The sequence below is a fragment of the Dipodomys merriami genome, unplaced genomic scaffold (assembly GCF_024711535.1).
Source record: "Dipodomys merriami isolate MVZ:Mamm:240054 unplaced genomic scaffold, mDipMer1.0.p SCAF_11, whole genome shotgun sequence".
NCBI lineage: Eukaryota > Metazoa > Chordata > Mammalia > Rodentia > Heteromyidae > Dipodomys > Dipodomys merriami.
Genome location: NW_027202382.1, coordinates 36,559,435 through 36,577,897, shown reverse-complemented (window position 1 = coordinate 36,577,897; position 18,463 = coordinate 36,559,435). Strand labels below are relative to the sequence as shown.

Sequence of the window (18,463 nt, the reverse complement as noted above, 5' to 3'; positions counted from 1 at the left end):
GGGAGGAATTGATGGACTACTACGAATCCTTAACATAATAAAAAGCCTGTTAAAGAGGAAAGAGGTCATCATTTTATAGCACTTGGGATGACACAGATAGTGCTGAAATGCACTATGGGAACACATCCCATTACCAAGGTTTCTATAAAATTTTCTGCTATTCATTTGTTCTGACAAGTATACCCAGAGGAACAGAGGCCATGGAGGAGAACAGCCAGGGTCAAGGCCAAGGTTAGGGACCGAGTTTGGATTTATTTTCCCCTTAATGACCCTAATACTATACGGGGTTCCTGAAAAGATAGCGTGCCAGAGGGACTAATATTGAATTATGTTTATTCTTCCAAGATTCTAGGCTTTGACATTCTTCTGATGAAAAATCTGAAGCCTATGCTACTTGAAGTAAACGCAAATCCCAGCATGAGAATTGAACATGAGCACGAAGTAAGTATTTGGAGCACCTCATTGATTATATTGCTAGAAATCCAAGTGTGCCTGCTCTCGAGGTATCCATGCTAAGATTCAACATTCTCAAATTTTTACAGCCAAGTTTTCTTTAAGTCAAATAATTTTAGTTGATCTGTTGAGCTCTGAACAGAGTTATTAATATAAGACCTTTCCGACCTATGATAATTTCCCAGCATGCCGTTCTTCCCATTTTTAAGGTCTGGAAACTTAGAAGCAGCTGAGCCTTTCCATCAGCTTTGACATGAACTAATTAGTTAGCCTCAGGAGATGAACTAATTGAAATTCTATGAATATGATTTAGCCATGTCGACATACTTGAATCACTAAGATAAATAGTACATTTAACAGGGATTATATTTTCCCCTACTCCATCCCAAAAAGAATGCTCAAAAAAAAAAAAAACTGTAAGGAAATAAACCACCCAATTTGTCATAGGTTTCAGAATGATTCCCTGGATTCTTTTGCTTTTCTTATCCCATTTCTGTATTTATGAATTTTGTGTGTGTGTGTGTGTGTGTGTGTGTGTGTGTGTGTGTGTGTGTGTGTGTGTGTGTGTGTGTGTGTGTGTGTGTGTGTGTGTGTGTGTGTGTGTGTGTGTGTGTGTGTGTGTGTGTGTGTGTGTGTGTACTGGGGCTTGAATTCAAGGCCTGAGTGCTGTCCCTTAGGTTTTTTGCTTAAGGATAAGGTCTACTACTTGAGCTTTTTGGTGGTTATTTGGAGCTAAGAATCTCACAGACTTTTCTACCCAGGCTGGCTTTGAACCGTGATCCTCAGATCTCAGCCTCCTGAGTAGCTGGGGTTACAGACATGAGCCACTGTCACCCAGCTTGTAGTTCCAATTTTGATAATCCCCAAACATGGTGCTGCTATTTTTCCTTCATGTATTCTGTAAATTCCCAAGAGGAAATGGTGTTCAGGCAGCATTTAAAAACCCGCTTCTATAGACCAGCACAGACAAAAAGTGATGCTGCCACCACTTGAACTAGTTGGAGGTGGCCCATTGATTGCTATGGCCTGACTATAACACAGAGCCCTTACCCATTCAAGCTTTCTCCAGGGGTGTTTGAAAATGTCCCCAGCCTGGTGGATGAAGAGGTAAAAGTGGCTGTCATCAGAGACACTCTGCGCCTCATGGACCCACTGAAGAAGAAAAGAGAGACCCAGTGAGTATTTTTTTTTTACATCATTCATTGCTGTCAACTTGACTTATTTTAAGCAGGTGAGTTCAATTTCTCAGAATCTATTGACATGTAAGATTGACTCAAAATCGGGAGTTAATCTGACAATTGGGGTTCCATGACAAATTCTTGCACTGATCGTTCCCCAAATCTGGCGTCTTCTGAGCTTCCAGTCTGCTCTCTGCTTGTCCACTCCTGGTCACATGATGCTTCTCTTTGAAATCCGCAAGCAAGGAAGCGTAAAGGAAAATGCAAGCAGCCACAGATGGCTGGCCATACAAAGAATTGCCTCCATTTTATTTTCTTTAGGATATTTATGCTCTTGCAGTAGAAGCTTTTCATTTCAATGTTTGCAGCGCCAAGTGCAATGATCTTCTAACATCTCTCGTCATATATACAGCAGTTAACAATTCTCCATCCCTAGCCACCCAGTGGGGACATAGGGATATTGGCATGCACGTGTCCCTGCCTGTCTCTCCACTGAGTCACCCCAGAAATGGATGACATTTCACTTGGCTATTTTGTTTGTTTCTATTTTTTTTTAACCAAGTTCTAGGCTCGTATAAAGTAAGGGTTTAGTAAATATCATCTGCTTATGTTTCAAGCAGAGCCACCAAAGACAGGCATTTCAAATAGTACTTATACTCCCTGACAAATCAGATTGACCCAAATGCACTCAGACATTTAAAAATGCACTTGCCAGCTAGGGCTCAAGACTGGGCAGAATGCTAACTTCCCCAAGTAAGTGATGTGTTCAGCTCATCTGTGAAGGCTTCTCACCAATTGGATTCAAGCTCAAATACAAGTAACACTCCCTTTACAGGAGTGCTGCTCACACTTGGCATATGCCATCATAGTAGAACCACCTGTGGAGCTTTCAAAACTCCCAGTACCAGCCAGGTGATGGTGGCTCACACCTGTAATCCTAACTACTCAGAGGGGTGAGATCTGAGGATCTCAGTTCAAAGCCAGCCCAGGCAGGAAAGTCTGTGAGACTCTTATCTCCAATGAACCACCAGAAAACCGGAAGTGGTGCTGTGGTTCAAACGGTAGAGTACTCGCCTTAACATGAAGAGCACAGGGACAGAGCCCAGGACCCTGAGTTCAAGGCCCATGACTGACCAAAAAATAAAAAAAGTCCCAGTACCAGGCCTCTGCTTTTAGAGAGGTTGATTTGAATTAGCCTGAGCTAGAAGTAGCCGCAGTCATTTTTAGGCTTCTTGAGTGCTCGTATTGTGCAGCCAAGGCCGAGCACCATTGCCTTTGCAGGATTTCTCATCTCCTCAGGTGGGTTGGGTGGCTCCTGCTCAACTGAGTTCTCCCCTACAGTGCTGAGGCACAGGTGGCCCAATGTTGGCTTGATCCTATCAAGAATGTCCCCTGCGGTATGTGTGGACCTGTCCTGCAGGCCAGCTTCCCAAGGATAGGTGCTTCAAAGTGGCAATGTGCCAGGGCTACAAAGCCTCTGAACCAAATGAGATGTAGGCAAATAATGGATCCACTAGTAAAAGCATGCAGCTGTTTTCTTTATCTCTCAGGAAAAGTTGTGCTTACAATGTAATTTGTTTAGATTAACCAAAATAAATCTCATTCCTTAGAAAACTCTATCCTGTAATAGTGACTGATCTCATCAGCAGAGATGAGGTACCGGGGGATGGTCTAAACTGTATAGAGACATGAGTAGCTTTTGGTAACAGCATGGCATGGGAGTTCAGTCTATTTTAGGATGGCTGCGACCTCTGGGAAGAGGTGCATAACCTATTAAGAAGGCCATGACCCAGGGGAAGAAGTTCATAACCCATTAAGAAAGGTCAGACCTTCTTAATCTCTGAATAGAATGAATAGATGGAAAGGTTCCACTGTATTTCACACTGAACAGCATTGAAACAAACTTAGCTTTCTTTTTCTTGTTCTAGTTGTTTTCTTCCCCTCCCCCAACACACCTGTACAGTCCATAGGAGCTTCAGATTTGAAATTTAATAGTAATGGGGAAGAGAACCATTGATTGGGAAGGATGAAAAAGGCATTTTATAACTTATCAAGTCATAAGTAGCAGCATCTCATTTTTAATTTAAAAAGCATTGATTTTTTTATTGATATCTTGGAACAGTTAGAACTTCAAGAACCTGACTTCAATTCTAATATAGAAAGCGTTTCATCTCACTCTTTTCCTATCTACAGTGTAAGGTGGGTGTTAATAGCTAACTGCCGCTTACAGATATTCTTCCTTAATTTCACTGTTTAATTTTATTTTGTAAGCGAGCAATGAGTATCTATGGAAGCACATTGTAATCTTTAAAGGGCATCTAGATATAAGAAATGCTTGTTTTCCTTTTCAGAAGTTTACCATGCAGAGAAGACAAGCTCTTTGTCTAGAAATATGTCAGGATAACTTGTAATAGCACTTGGTTTACGTCACCAGAAAACACACAGTTCCTAGTGCTGAATCCTGGCAGTCTATTTCTGAGACCATCAGCCCAGCTGTATTAACTATAGTTTATTCTCCCCCCTCTTCCTCCTTCCTCTCTTTTTCTCCCTTTCTTCCTCTTTTCTCCCTCTCCCCCTCTCCCCTTCTCCTTATTCCTCTCTTCCCTTCCCTCCCTCCCTTCCTTTCCTTTCCTCTAACAAGGTCTCACCTATGTGAACCAGGTTAGCCTTGATTTATGATCCTCCTTTTTCAACACTGAGTGCTAGGATTACAGACATGCCCCACCCCATCCAGCTTTAGAAGCAATGTCTTGTGTTTGTATAGTCTCTGACCTGAACCTTTGGGAGGAAAATGGAATCTGTCACCTTCCCCTTCAATTTATTCGCATAAATCCTTTCTTGGAGGCTCTTTATCATGAAGACTATTGAAGTGGGGCTTCAGTTGCCCCCTACATGCTGAAGAAGAAGGCAGGTAACCTGAGCTCCTCAGGTCTGTGGCTGCTCCAGAAAGGTGCAGAGGAAATGGAAGGATGCCAGACTCGGCACCAGCCAGGGCTGGGTGAAGTCCTTCATCTGGGACCATCATGTTAAGAGCTTGGCTAAGTCTATTTGTTCTCTGATCTGGCCTGTAAAGTGGAAATGGAGATATCTCTGTGGTTGAGTTGTCATGGTATTGCCATGAAATGACAGGTGAGAAAGCCCTGTGAGCCATTTTACTGGTATTGACATCCTGAATGTAGATTTTTCTGGCAACTTTTCTCCTTTCTTAGGAATCTTGGCACTTCAGGACCCCCAAGTAATATCATGGAAGGTAGAGGGAGGCTAGGGAGCTCTGAGGGGATTTTATTGATATCATGTTGTCTGTCTGTGTCTAAGAGCTTGGTTACAGTCTGTTTACCTCTTATTCAGAAACTGTTTCACCTCTGTTCAGAAACTGACTTAACATGTTCATATAACTACTTATATGATTCATATGTACATAGGAGTCATATATGTATATATGGCCCAGAAGCCTCTTTTCCCTCAGTAACATTGCATAGTACTCTTGCTATGTTGTTTACCTTATAACAACTGAAAGAGATGAGTCAGCTGCCAGAACAGTTGTGGTCCTAATCAGAGATGCCTGTCCACTAAATATTTTACTGAGAACTCTAGCTTCACTTCTGACCTTGACTCCAAATGTCTCTCTGCAATTCTGCACCATGCTTAGAACCAGTAGATGAATCCTCTAGCTTCTATGTAGAATCTAGAATGAAGATGAAACATTCTAAGAGAATGAAGAACAATCTCCTAAGAGCTCTCAGTTTCAGGGCTTGATTGTATGCCCAACCAAGGTGTCTTTTTACAATCTTAGAAGTTCTCTGTCCTGGGTGGGGACTTATTTCAAGTGCTAAAGTATGTGCCTAGCAAGGATGAGAGTCTGTGTTCAAATTCCAGTACCATTAAGCAAAATTAAGCTGGGTGTGTTGACATAACCCGAGCTGCTTGGGAAGCAGCAATCAAGAAGATTGAGGTCAGCTTGGGCACAAAATAAGACCCCATCTCACCAAATGAAAGCTGGCTCAGTGGCACTTGTCTATCATTCCAGCTATGTGGGAAGCATAAATAGGAGGGTCATGATCTCGGCCCACCCAGGCAAAAAGTGAGACCCTGTTCAAAAATAATAATAAAACCAAATGGGCTGGAGGCATGGATCAGTAGTAGAGTGCACACCTAGCAATTTGAAGACGCTGGGGGGTGCCTCAAAAAAAAAAAAGAAATCCCTCTAAGCTTAGCCCCCCTACTTGATGGGGTCATGTGTCTTACTGAGATTCCCTCAATGATGGTTGTCTTCATAGACAACTATAGTTCACAAAGATGGATGAGAAGATGCATTCCAGTCTACACTAAAGCATGCCCTCACCTATAAAGGTCTTTACCTTTCTGACAGACCCATCTTTCTTCTGGAAACAAACTCTTGCCAAAGAATCATCTGACTATTGTGTTGAATGGCCCATCCTTGTGTGCATGGCTGACCTTTGTTTGAAATTTTAAGATAAATCCCCTGATACCAAAGGATTCCTTTGTGGCCAGACTCTATAGATCAGTTCAGAACACCTCAAGCACCTTGAAGATTTCACATAAATAAGTTTGGGTCACAGAGAGGTGGCTCTTTTCATATTCATTTGCATCTCATTTGCATTATGTGTGGATTACAAAAATAAGAACTCATTCATTTTGAGTATTTATTGAGCACTTACTGTGTTCCAAGGGAAGCCCACAGAAGCAAATTAACTCACAGGCCATAAGAGGAGGCAAGACCCACACATGAGTATATATAAGGTGACAAGTGCTAAGTACTATAAACACAAAGACAAATTGTCAAGGGAGGAAAGTGTAGGAAGAGATTATTTCCTGATGTGAAGCATTTTTTTTAACTCAAGAAAGGTGGCAGTACAGCTGGGGTTTAAAGGACAAGTAGGATTTGAGTTATGAAGAGAAAGCACACCTGTGCTGGAGAAAGCAAAAGCCACAAGCTCTGTGCAGAACCTGGAGTGTTCCCATAAGCTGGAGAGACAGGTGTATGAGAGGAATGTGGGCGTTGGATGGAAACTCAAGGCCAGCGGTGGACACCCCTGAATGTCAAGCCAAAGAAACCCAAACTTATTTTCAACCTGTAATATGTGTTCAAAGATATCTGAGCCCAGGGATGAAACATCATTTTGTGTATCTGGGCATTTTTCCTGGAGGAAAGGCCAGGCGTTGGATTATGTAAAACCAAACTGTACTATTAAGATGGGAGGCACCCCGCACAAGTGTCCAAGGTTGGGTTTGGATGGAGACACATTGCCTGTCTGTGCTTCAAAGGTCTCTGACTCTGGTGGCTGTCAACAAACTAGAAAAATGTGCATGTGTCTCCACGGAAGAAGAGACAGGAAATGACTAATGATAAATGCATCATTTTATGTGCAAGACACAAACCAAGGCATGTCTCTTCCATTTGAAAATGTGGAAACATCAAGTGAGAAGTAACCAATAAGATCCTCTTTTGCATGAAGTCTTTTGAGAGGGAACCATTTGCGAGACTTATGGGGAGGTAGAATATCCTGAGACACCGCAACAGTGTCATTTCGGAGCTCTGTTAGGCTGTTGCTGAGCCCCTCTGAGGCAGATAGGCGCACTTCCTTCTGCCTGTGTGGGGACAGGATGAGGGCACATGGCCCCATCAGTCATTGTTACGGTGGAAATGGCGATTCTGACTTCCTCAAGGGCATTTCCAGAGTTATCCCAGGAAGGGATGGGGGAGCAAATGTGTTTGGAAATGTTCTCACTCACTGCTCCATCAAGCCTTAAACAACAGTGTATTTTTAAAATCAGAAGTTGTTCACTTCTTGGAAGGACACAAGATTCAGTGCCAGTTCCACTCGGACTCAGTTAAGTTCCTATATGTTCCTCAGGCCAGTTTTCAAGTCAGTAAAAACTAAAAAAAAGTAAAAGAGGAGGGAGAAGAGGGGAATAATAGTGGGGCCTATTTCACAAGGAAGTGCTTGTTGGGTGCTGATTGTATACAGCAGGGGTTAATGCTTGCGTTTACTCCCATTTCTTTCTAATAACCACTGTACACAATGGGGACTGTGATTACTTCTATTTGACCAATAAGGATGCCACCACCAAGGTGTGGCAGGCTTGACAGGGATAGGCTGAGATTCAAAGCAGGTCCACTTGGTCCTTGTCTTGAAGGGGAAGGGACGTGAAAGCTCTTGGTTCACTGGAGAGCAAGTGCCTGGCTGGGCACAGGGCACACATTCCCTGATTGGGTTTGTGTCATACAAGGCTGTCTGTCTCACTTTCAACTTCGGGAGCAGGTGCTTGTCTCTGGATCCCCAGGGACCAAGCACAGGACACAAGTAAGTGCATCTGAGTGAGGGAGTTCAGTGGCCAGCTAGGTAATGTGCCACACCAGAAGGAATAATGTGTGCAAGAGCAGAGATATAAATCAGGAATAAAGTGCAAAGAGCAGAGATATAAATCAGGATCCGTATAGGACAAGAGATGAGACAGAAAAGGGGACAAGTTGAAGGGGACAGGTTGAAGTTTCAGAAGAAGGCAGGGTAAGCCAAGGGCTGGGTCAAAACCTATAAAATCATGGGCATTAGACCTTTCTGAGGATGTAAGAATGACAAGACCAGCCTTTTTGCAGGCCTGGCAGTGTCAGGGTAGACTTCTCAAAGCCTGGGGCTTTGTTCAAAGGAAATGAATTGAACTTAGGCATGGAGAAGGAGAGATGCTCAGACAAAGGGTCAGGTAGAGGCTCCATGTCAGACCAGACTCCAGGCATGCTTCCCAAAGGGTATGGTGGGGAGATGGTACAAATCTGGTGCTGGTGGCTCATGCCTATAATACTAGCTACTAAAGAATGTGAGATCTGAGGATTGTGGTCCGAAGCCAGCCAGGGCAAGAAAGACTATGAGACTCTTATCTCTAATTGTCCACCAAAAAGCCAGAAGTGGAATTGTGGGAGAGCACTAGCCTTGAGCAGAAAAGCTCAGAGACTATGCCCATGATCTGAGTTCAAGCCCCAGGCCTGGCACATAATTTTAAAAAAGAGTAATCATCTATTGTCAAAAACTACTGAAAAATATACAAAATAAAAGTTCCATCAAGTTCAGCTACTCTTGTGGTTAACTTTTCAGTTAATACTGTGTAGTATTCATCTGTATTCTTTTATAGTAGGGGCAATACTGTGACACTCTTTTGTATGCTGCATTTGTTTTCCTCCATTTTGCATGGCAGTAATGTTTGCCTTCTGATTTGTAACTCTTGGTGGGCATCGTTTGCATCAAACGGCTGGATCAGAGTTTGCCTCCCTATGTAGAATGCTTCAGTTTCTTTCTAGCTCCTGTGCTGCAAGCTGTATGTGTGAGAGAGAACGGTGGGAGTAGCAGGGACTGAGAAGCCCTCCTGGGGTTTCTGCGCAGCTAGGAGAGCAGAGCAAGGAAGAGCAGGGACCCTTGCGTCAGGTGCTCTGAGGTAAACCCTGGCTCTGCCATTTATAGCTGTAAATGGTACAGAGTCACCCCCGCCTCTGCGCCATAATTTCTTCATCCATAAAAGGGAGTTTTCAATAGGATTTTGTTTTTTTTCCCCCCAGTCTGCAAAGCATCAGGAAGTTCTTCATTTAGAGAAAGGGAAAATGTTGCTTATTCCCAAGAGAGTACTTGTCAAGGGAAATGTCCAAACTGGATGTGTTGAAATAAATTGAACAATAGATGGAACCTGGAAGTTGTGTGTGTGTGTGTGTGTGTGTGTGTGTGTGTGTGTGTATTTTGTGTTTTTTAAGGGGGAAAAAAAGGTGTGAAGGAAAAGGTGGTAAAGTAAGTAGGAAGAGAGCTACAGCAATGACAGGTTAATCTTTGGCTGTGGGGATGGATTTGATTTCCCTCTAATTATCTGCTAGATTAAAAGAAATGAAAGATCAACATGAAAGCCAGTTCCAGTAATCAGTTGAAGCCCTGGGTTATCACACCAAATGGTTGGCAATATTCACCAGCTGCTTTCTTTCTTTCTTTTGTTTTTAAATACTATTTCTAGTTCTTCCTTCTTCTGCCTTCAACAGCACAATAGCCCCCTCCAGCTCTTGTGGCAGAGGCTAATGTGTGGGGCACAGGGGAGGGTGGAATCTGACCCAGCAGAGGGTCCTCCCCCACGGTCCTCCCCACTGTCCTGCGTCTCTGCCCTGTGCGCATGTCATGACATGTCAGCAGGGCTCATCTAGCCATGGAGCCTGCTCTCAGAGGATCCCTTCTTCCTCCCCACCTCGGCAACTCTGCAGGGCTGGCCTGAGAAGCTGCTAAGGAGTGAGTCAGGGAATGCACGAGTGGAGGCATATCTACATGCATGAGAGTGTTGATGGCTTGTGACACGGGGACCCTGTGCCAGAGGCGGAGTTAGTGATGCACCTGCGCCTCAGTGACAGAGCTGTACAGGACGGCGCATGTGTGGAGGCCACGTAGTAGCCTCGTCAGTGGAAACAAGTACCAGAGAGGCTGTGAGGCAGGGCAGGCATGGGCCTCAGAGCAATGAGAGACTTTCAGAATGTTCACAGAGATGCTGTTCCTGAAAACCCCAAGCTAGAAGCAACCTCACGGCCACCCATGAAAGAACACACTCACTTTGGGTGTTCACTCACTGGCGTGCTGTACGTCAAAGAGAATTCACACACCATAGCTCCCCGCATCAATATTGTTGTGAGCCATAAAAGCATATCGACAGTATGGTTCCGATGAAATCAAATTCAAAACAGGCAGAACTAAGCTTTGCTTTATGGAGATGTAATCCTAAGTAGTACAAATATGAAGCAAGGTGAGAAATATGATCAGAGAGTTGTCATGGTTTCCTGCAGGGAGAGTGCTCTGACGGGTGCAGGTGGGAGGCTGGGATCTTGGTCGCCTCCCTCTCTCCTTCCTTCCCTCCCTCCCTCCCTCCCTCTCTTCCTTTCTTCCTTCTCTTCTTCTTCCCTTTCTCTTTTTCATTCTCTCCTTCCTTTCCTTCCTTCCTTTCTTCCTTTCTTCTCTCCCTGCTTTTTTTTTTTTTTCAACAAAGTCTCACTATGTAATCCAGACTGGCTTCAAACTTACCATCCTCCTGCCTCAGCCTCCCTAGTGCTGCAGTTACAGACAAGTACCACGGTGCTTGGCTCCCTGTTTTTCTTAACCTTGTAGCCTGGACAGAAGTTTACTCTTTAAATGTACACATCTCGGGCTGGGGAGGTGGCTCAGTGCTAGAACGCTAGCCTTGAGCTGAAGAACTGAGGGACAGCGTCCAGGCCCAGAGTTCAGGCCCCACAACTGGACCCCCCCCAAAAATAAATAAATGTACACATCTCCTTTGTTCACTCGTGTGTGTGTGTGTGTGTGTGTGTGTGTGTGTGTGTGTGTGTGTGTGTGTGTGTGTGTAATTTTGCAGGAAAAGCAAAGTTCAAGATTTCAGTGGTTGAGGGGGGAAGTGTCCGAATCAGGACCAGAAAATAGGTCAGGCAGGCCAAGTATTTGATTTTTTTTATCCTAAAGGCAATGGGCAAGCTCTAAACAGCAGTTTGACACATGAGGTTTGTGTGTTAAAGTGGTCCCTTTGATCAGAGGGAGGACTGACTCAGAGGGTGGATGAGTTGGGAGAGGTGGGGTCAGGTGGATGAGGCATCTATGGTAAGGATGGTGAGAAGCATCGGTACCCAGGAGGTGTTTAGGAGGAGGCATGGACAAGACTTGATGATGAACAGAAGAGGCTAGCATGAAGGAGAAACCAAGAAAGGAATTCAGGATTATCAGCTTGGTGGTTGCTGGGAGCCCCAAAGAGAAGAGCAGCTTTAGGGGAGGCTGAGGGGGGCTGTGAGGCTCCAGGGGACATGGGTACACTTCCCTGTGCACCTGGGTACATGGCCAGGTGCTCATGAGGGGCTGAGGCCTATCACTGGAGGAAGAGTTCCCTCGGTCTGTGTGACCTCATTGGCAAATGTGGTAGCGTAGAGTGACCAGGGACAGGGGCCACGCTTTCTGACCTATTCCTAAGGCCACAGCAGCACATAAAGCCAGCCTGGCCTGGATGCTGGGTACAGAGACATCCTCTGCCATCTTTAAGCTGCCTGTGTGTCTCAGGCATGCTGGCTTAACTCACTGTTAGGCTCCTAGAGTTGTGCAGCTGCCTTGGGGTCCTGAAGAATCACTTAGCCCAGTTGTAAGTTGCACCCATGTCTAGAGAGGGGTGGGGATGAAGGAACTAAACCAGTACAGCAGGCAAAGGGCATTTCTCTAGATCACCTGCCTCAGTGGGCCTCCTGGGTCAGTGCTCCCTCTGCTCATTACCACTGTTGTCATCATCACCCCCACACTGCATGGATCTCCACTGTCTACAGAATCATTTCAAAATAAACCTTATAAATTATACTCACTCAACCTCATGAGACAGGCAGGCAGGATAGCAGTCATTATCCACATTTAGGCAAGGAAACAGAGCCACAGACGGTACAGTGCACCTCAGGTTGTAGGTCTCTGTCTTGGCCACATCTAAGCTGAGGGCTGAGACCTTGGAGAGTAGGATTTCTGCATACCAGGACCTCTATTAAGAGCTGTAAGGGACAGAGACGGGAATCTGACCTTACAGGGCTGATCTGGAGGTGTGGCTGGAAACCCTCCTATTGAGCGGGAAAGGGGGACTGTTTATCTTAGAGGAAAGAAGAGCTGAGGGCAATTGCTTTTTTTAGCTTAAAAGGTTGTTAGTGGGTGATGGGATAACTCTGCAGGTGCCAATGAGCAGAATAAGGGACCATGGCTAAAGTTTGCCGAGAGATTTAAGCTCAATGAAAAGAAAACAAAACTTCCTTTTGCTTGAAATTAGAATCGACCCAAATGAGTGATGAGTTCCAAGTAGCTGGAAATAATCAAACCAAGCACAAATAGCCATGTGTAGTAAAAGAACACCAGCTCTGGAATAAGCAGACGTGGGTCCAGTTCTCAGCCGTGTGACCCTGGGTGAATCACATGACCTCCTGAGGTCTGCCGACAGTGGTGTCTGCATTGCAGGTTGGTGGTTTTGTCAGGCAGCTATTGCTGTGATGAAATGCCTGAGGTAAGAATAAGACTTAAATAAAAGAGGAAAAGTTTGTTTTTACTCAGAGTCTCAGCGGTTTTGGCCCAGAGTCAGGTGGCTCTCTTAACGTTGGGCCTGTGGTGAGCAGAAAAGCATGGCAGGGGCACGTGGTGGGGTAAAGTGGCTCACCTCATAGCAGCCAGGAAGCGGGGCCGGCGGGGGGGACTAGGGACAAGACATATTCCTCAAAGGCATTCCCTAATAATCATACTTCTTCCAACTAGGCATTGCCTCCTATAGTTCCCACTTCTCAATAACCCAACAACCTAGAACCCCATCGATGGATTAATCCAACAATGGGATCACAACTCTTATGATCCACTCTCCTCTTAAAGGTCCCACCTCTAACTATGCTCCACTGGGGATCAAGCTTTCAACACAAACTCCAGGGGGACAGTTTGAGGATCAATAAGATACCAGAGCAGGTCCAGCGAGCCCTCATTCCACAAGTATCTCTTCAGGAGTAGAGGGTAGACAATCCAGTACACATTCCCAAGCCCTGTCTACACTGGCCTTCTCCTTACCTGGCTCTGGGTCTCCTTGTCAGTCCCTGAAATTGAGAAGGAAGATACCAGATGTGCCCTTTGCTCTTGGAAACATGGATGCCAGCTGTGTAGGAGAGGAATTCCAGGGTGCTTGGTACCCAAAGCAAGCATGTAGAGGTTATATGATGTAAGTCCTATGTGGACATGTCTCTTTGGCTTCAAGGACACCCTTGTCTTTCATAAAAAGGAGGGCTGGGAATTGTGGCTTAGTGGTAGAGTGCTGGTCCAGCATGCATGAAGCTCTGGGTTCGACTCCTCAGTACCACATAAACAGAAAGCAGGAAGTGGCACTGTGGCTCAAGTGGTAGAATGCTAGCTCAGGGACAGAGCCCAGGCCCTGAGTTCAAGCCCTATGACTGGCAAAAAAAAAGAAAAAAAAAAAAAAAGAGAGACTACCAGAGTTAGGCTGGGATACAAAGCTTTCAAGTGCATGGCCCAGTGCAGGGCCCCGAGGGTAGGATTTCTTTTTTTTTTTTTTTTTTTTTTTTTAATTTTTTTTTATTGTAGAGATACTATACAGAGGGTTACAGTTACATGAGTGAGGTAATGAGTACACTTCCACTTTCTCTTGAACATTGTTACCCCCTCCATTGTTTTCCGCCTACCATCCCCTCCCTCCCTCCCTTCCCCAAGGTTCTTTTTTTTTTTTTTTTTTTGATCGTGATTAAGTGATTACTTAATTTCCGGAAATTCACAATATTGTGGAATAATGATGCTCATTTAAAGTCACAAGTTCATTCTAACTTTCCTGGAGCAAATTGTCTATCACAGTCTGTAATATATAACGGTGCTCATATGTTATATACCATATATGTGATCAGCAGCATGGGGATATTTAGTAGTGGTTCAACCAGATGAGTGGGAGTTCTTTGTTTCTTAAGTCCTGTTAGTTTTGTCATATCACCTAACATTTTGGATTCATCATCCACTTATCAGGGAGACCATGTACTGTTTGTCTCTTCGTTCTTGGCTTACCTCGCTCAACATGATTCCTTCTAGCTCCATCCATTTCCCTGCAAATGCCATTATTTTGTCATTTCTAATGGCTGCATAATATTCCATTGTGTATAGATACCACAATTTTTGGATCCATTCATCTGTGGTGGGGCATCTAGGTTGTTTCCATATCCTAGCTATTGCGAACAGTGCTGCAATAAACATGGAGGTGCACGTGTCCTTGTATATTGGTTCCTGTTGTTCAGGGTAGATGCCTAGAAGTGGTATGACTGGGTCGTAAGGGAGGACAATCTTTAGCTTTCTAAGGACCCTCCAGACTGCTTTCCAAAGTGGTTGTATGAGTGTACATTCCCACCAGCAGTGTAATAGCGTTCCTCGTTCTCCACATCCCCTCCAGCATTTGTCGTTGGCTGATTTGTGGATGTGGGACATTCTGACTGGGGTAAGGTGGTATCTCAGGGTTGTCTTTATTTGCATTTCCTTCACCACCAGGGATGATGAACATTTCCTCATGTGTTTCTTTGCCATTTTTATTTCTTCATTTGAGAAGTCCCTCTTTAGTTCCCTTGCCCATTTAGTAATTGGTTTGTTGGGTTTGGGAGGGATTAGTTTCTTGAGTTCCCTGTATATACAGGATGTTAACCCCTTGTCTGATATATTGCTGGTAAATATTTTTTCCCAATTAGTTGGTTGTCTTTCTAGCTTGGTTGCGATAGCTTTATCTGTGCAGAAGCTTTTTATTTTAAGGTAGTCCCATTTGTCGAGTCTCTCTCCAATTTGTTGTGACCCTGGGACTCTGTTCAGGAAGTTCCTTCCTGTGCCTATTAGTTCAAGTGTCTCTCCTACTCTGTCCTGCAGTAGTTTCAGAGATTCAGGTTTAATGTTAAGGTCTCTAATCCATTTTGAGTTGATGTTGGTGCATGGTGATAGGCTGGGGTCCACTTTTAGTTTTCTGCATGTGGCTGCCCAGTTTTCCCAGCACCAGCGGTTGAAGAGGCTGTGTTTCTTCCATTGTATGTCTTTGGCTCCTTTGTCGAATATCAGCTGGCTGTAGGCCTGTGGATTTATTTCTGGATCTTCTATTCTGTTCCATTGGTCTTCGGGTCTGTTTTTGTGCCAGTACCATGCTGTCTTTGTTATTATAGCTCTGTAGTAGAGTTTGAAGTTCGGCATGGATAGCCCTCCCATATTGTCTTTATCCCCTAGAATTGTTTTGGCTATTCTAGGTCTTTTGTTGTTCCATATGAATTTTTGGACTGTTTTCTGTATTTCAGTGATGTACGTCATTGGGATTTTAATAGGAATTGCGTTGAATTTGTATATTAGTTTTGGAAGTATTACCATCTTTACTATATTAAGTCGGCCTATCCAGGAGCATGGGAGGTCTTTCCATTTCCTAGTGTCTTCTGCAATTTCTTTCTTTAACTTTTTATAGTTCTCATTAAATAGTTCTTTTACATCTTTGGTTAGGTTAATTCCTAAATATTTTATTTTTCGGGAGGTTATTGTGAATGGGGTTGCTCCCTTTATTTCCCTCTCTTCCTGTACATTATCAGTGTATAGGAAGGCAACTGATTTTTGTGGGTTTATTTTGTATCCTGCTATTTTGCCGAAGTGATTTATGATTTCTAAGAGTTTGGGGATGGAGTTTTTGGGATCGTGGAGGTATAGTATCATGTCGTCGGCAAAAAGGGATAGTTTAACTTCTTCTTTTCCTATGCGGATCCCTTTAATGTCTTTTTCTTGCCTTATTGCCCTGGCTAAGGGTTCTAGGACTATATTGAAGAGGAGTGGAGACAGTGGGCATCCTTGCCTTGTTCCTGATTTTAGGAGAATTGGTTGTAGCTTTTCCCCATTAAGTATAATATTGGCTATTGGTCTGTCATAAATGGCTTTTATTGTTTTTAGAAATGTTCCTTCTATTCCTATTTTCTCCAGAGCTTTTAGCATGAATGAATGTTGAATTTTGTCAAAGGCCTTTTCTGCATCTGTAGCGATAATCATGTGATTCTTGACCTTGGCTCTGTTGATATGTTGGATTATATTTATTGACTTACGTATGTTAAACCATCCCTGTGTCTCTGGGATGAAGCCTACCTGGTCATAGTGAATTATTTTTTTTATGTGTTTCTGGATTCTGTTAGCTAGAATCTTGTTAAGGATCTTTGCATCTGTGTTCATCAAGGAGATTGGCCTGTAATTCTCCTTTTTGGTTGGGTCTTTGCCTGGTTTGGGGATGAGTGTGATATTGGCTTCGTAGAATGAGTTTGGGATAGCTCCTTCCTTCTCTGTTTCTCTGAAGAGCTTGAGGAGTATGGGTATTAGTTCTTGTTTAAAGGTCTTATAGAATTCTGCTGTGAATCCATCTGGTCCTGGGCTTTTTTTTGTTGGAAGACTTTTGATAGCTTCCTGTATCTCATTATAGGATATTGGCTTATTTAATTGGTTAACTTCTTCTTTGCTCAGTTTGGGCAACTTGTATTTCTCTAAAAATGCATCCATTTCTGCCTGATTTTCTTCCTTTAGAGAGTATAGCTTTTGAAAGTAGTCTGTTAGAATTGTTTGGATATCTTGGGTACGTGTGGTGATGTTTCCCGTGGCATCCCTAATCCTATTAATATGGGTTTCCTCTCTTCTTTTTTTAATTAATCTAGCCAATGGGCCATCAATTTTGTTTATTTTTTCAAAGAACCAGCTTTTTGTTTGGTTTATTTTGGTTATGGTTTTCTGATTTTCTAATTGGTTAATCTCTGCTTTTAATTTGGTTATCTGGCTTCTTCTAGTAGCTTTAGGTCCCATTTTTTCCTGTTTTTCTAGCTGTTTTAATTGCAACATGAGATTATTTACTTGGTCTGTCTCCATTCTCTTGATGTGGGCACTGAGGGCAATAAATTTGCCCCTCAGGACTGCTTTTGCTGTGTCCCACAAGTTTCTTTGTGAGGTGTTTTCATTTTCATTGAGTTGTAGGAAATGCTTTATTTCTTCTCTGATCTCTTCTGTTATCCAGGCATTGTTAAGGAGTGTGCTGTTCAATTTCCATGTATTGGAGAAATTTCTGCGGTATGCTTTGTTATTGAGAGCTAGCTTGATTCCACTGTGGTCAGATAGGATACAGGGGATTATGTCGATCCCTTTGTATTTGCTTAAGTTCCTTGCATGAACTATGATATGGTCTATTTTGGAGAAAGTTCCGTGAGCTGCTGAGAAGAATGTGTACTGTGTTGTTTTAGGGTAAAATACTCGGTAGATGTCAGTTAATTCCGCTTGCAGTATGGCCTCTCTTAATTCGGTAGCTTCTTTGCCAATCCTCTGGTTGGTAGACCTGTCCTTTGGTGAGAGTGGTGTGTTAAAGTCTCCTAGTATTATCGTATTGGGATCTATTTTATTCTGTAAGTTTGAGAGCATTTGTTTGACATATCTGGGTGCACCAATATTTGGGGCATATAAGTTGATGATGGTTATATCCTCCTCTTGGATTGTTCCCTTTATTAATATGTAGTGTCCGTCCTTGTCTTTCTGTACTGATTTTAATGAAAAGTTTATTTTGTCATATATCAGGATAGCTACACCTGCTTTCTTACTGGGGGCGTTTGATTGGTAGATCCTTTTCCACCCCTTCACTCTGAGTTTGTTTGTATGTTTGGCTGAGAGGTGGGTCTCCTGAAGGCAACAGATGGATGGGTCTTGTTTTCTTATCCAGTCCTCAGTTCGTTTTCTTTTAATTGGCGAATTCAGCCCATTTATATTAAGAGAAAGTATAGAGAGATGCATTGTTGTCCCTGCCATTCCGTTTTCCTAAGTTTTTCTTTTTTCCTTTCCTCCTGTGCTTGCTCAGTTAGACTTTGAGTAACGCCTGTTTGGGGCAGGCCCCAGTTCCTGGCTGCTTTCTTCAGGTTGTGTCCCCCCTCTTAGAATTCTTTGTAATGCTGGCTTAATGTTTATGTATTCATTTAGTTTTTCTTTGCTATTAAAAGTTTTCAGTTCTCCATCAAATGTGAATGCTAGCTTTGCCGGGTAGATCAGTCTGGGTTGGCAGTTATTGGCTCTCAGGGCTCGTATGGTGCTTTCCCAGGCTTTTCTTGCATTCATTGTTTGTGTGGAGAGATCTGCAGTAATTCTTATTTTTTTCCCCTTGTAGTATAGCTCCTTCTTCATTTTTGCTGCATGCAGGATTGTTTCCTTATTATTCAGATCTATCATTTTTACTATAATGTGTCTAGAAGTGTTTCTCCTGGGGTCTTGCTTGTTGGGTGTTCGATAAGCTTT

The 18,463-nt window shown here is 43.5% G+C and overlaps 1 protein-coding gene and 1 long non-coding RNA gene across 4 annotated transcripts in view; one reads left to right on the top strand and one right to left on the bottom strand.

The window, feature by feature from the left end:
- Positions 1-5,229, bottom strand: part of LOC138820968 (uncharacterized) — a 44,684-nt gene extending 39,455 nt beyond the window's left edge. Inside the window, exons 1-2 of the long non-coding RNA XR_011370024.1 lie at positions 5,132-5,229; positions 1,504-1,605 (exon numbers count right to left, since the gene is read on the bottom strand). This is a non-coding gene — a long non-coding RNA (uncharacterized lncRNA). The remainder of the gene's footprint in view (positions 1-1,503; positions 1,606-5,131) is intronic.
- The window catches only part of LOC138820951 (tubulin polyglutamylase TTLL11-like), a 238,544-nt gene that overhangs the window by 93,551 nt on the left and 126,530 nt on the right, over positions 1-18,463 (top strand). For all 3 annotated transcript variants that reach the window (XM_070012962.1, XM_070012957.1, XM_070012965.1), the window contains 2 exons: positions 346-441; positions 1,513-1,628. In XM_070012962.1, the coding sequence (XP_069869063.1) occupies positions 346-441; positions 1,513-1,628 (212 nt within the window). The remainder of the gene's footprint in view (positions 1-345; positions 442-1,512; positions 1,629-18,463) is intronic.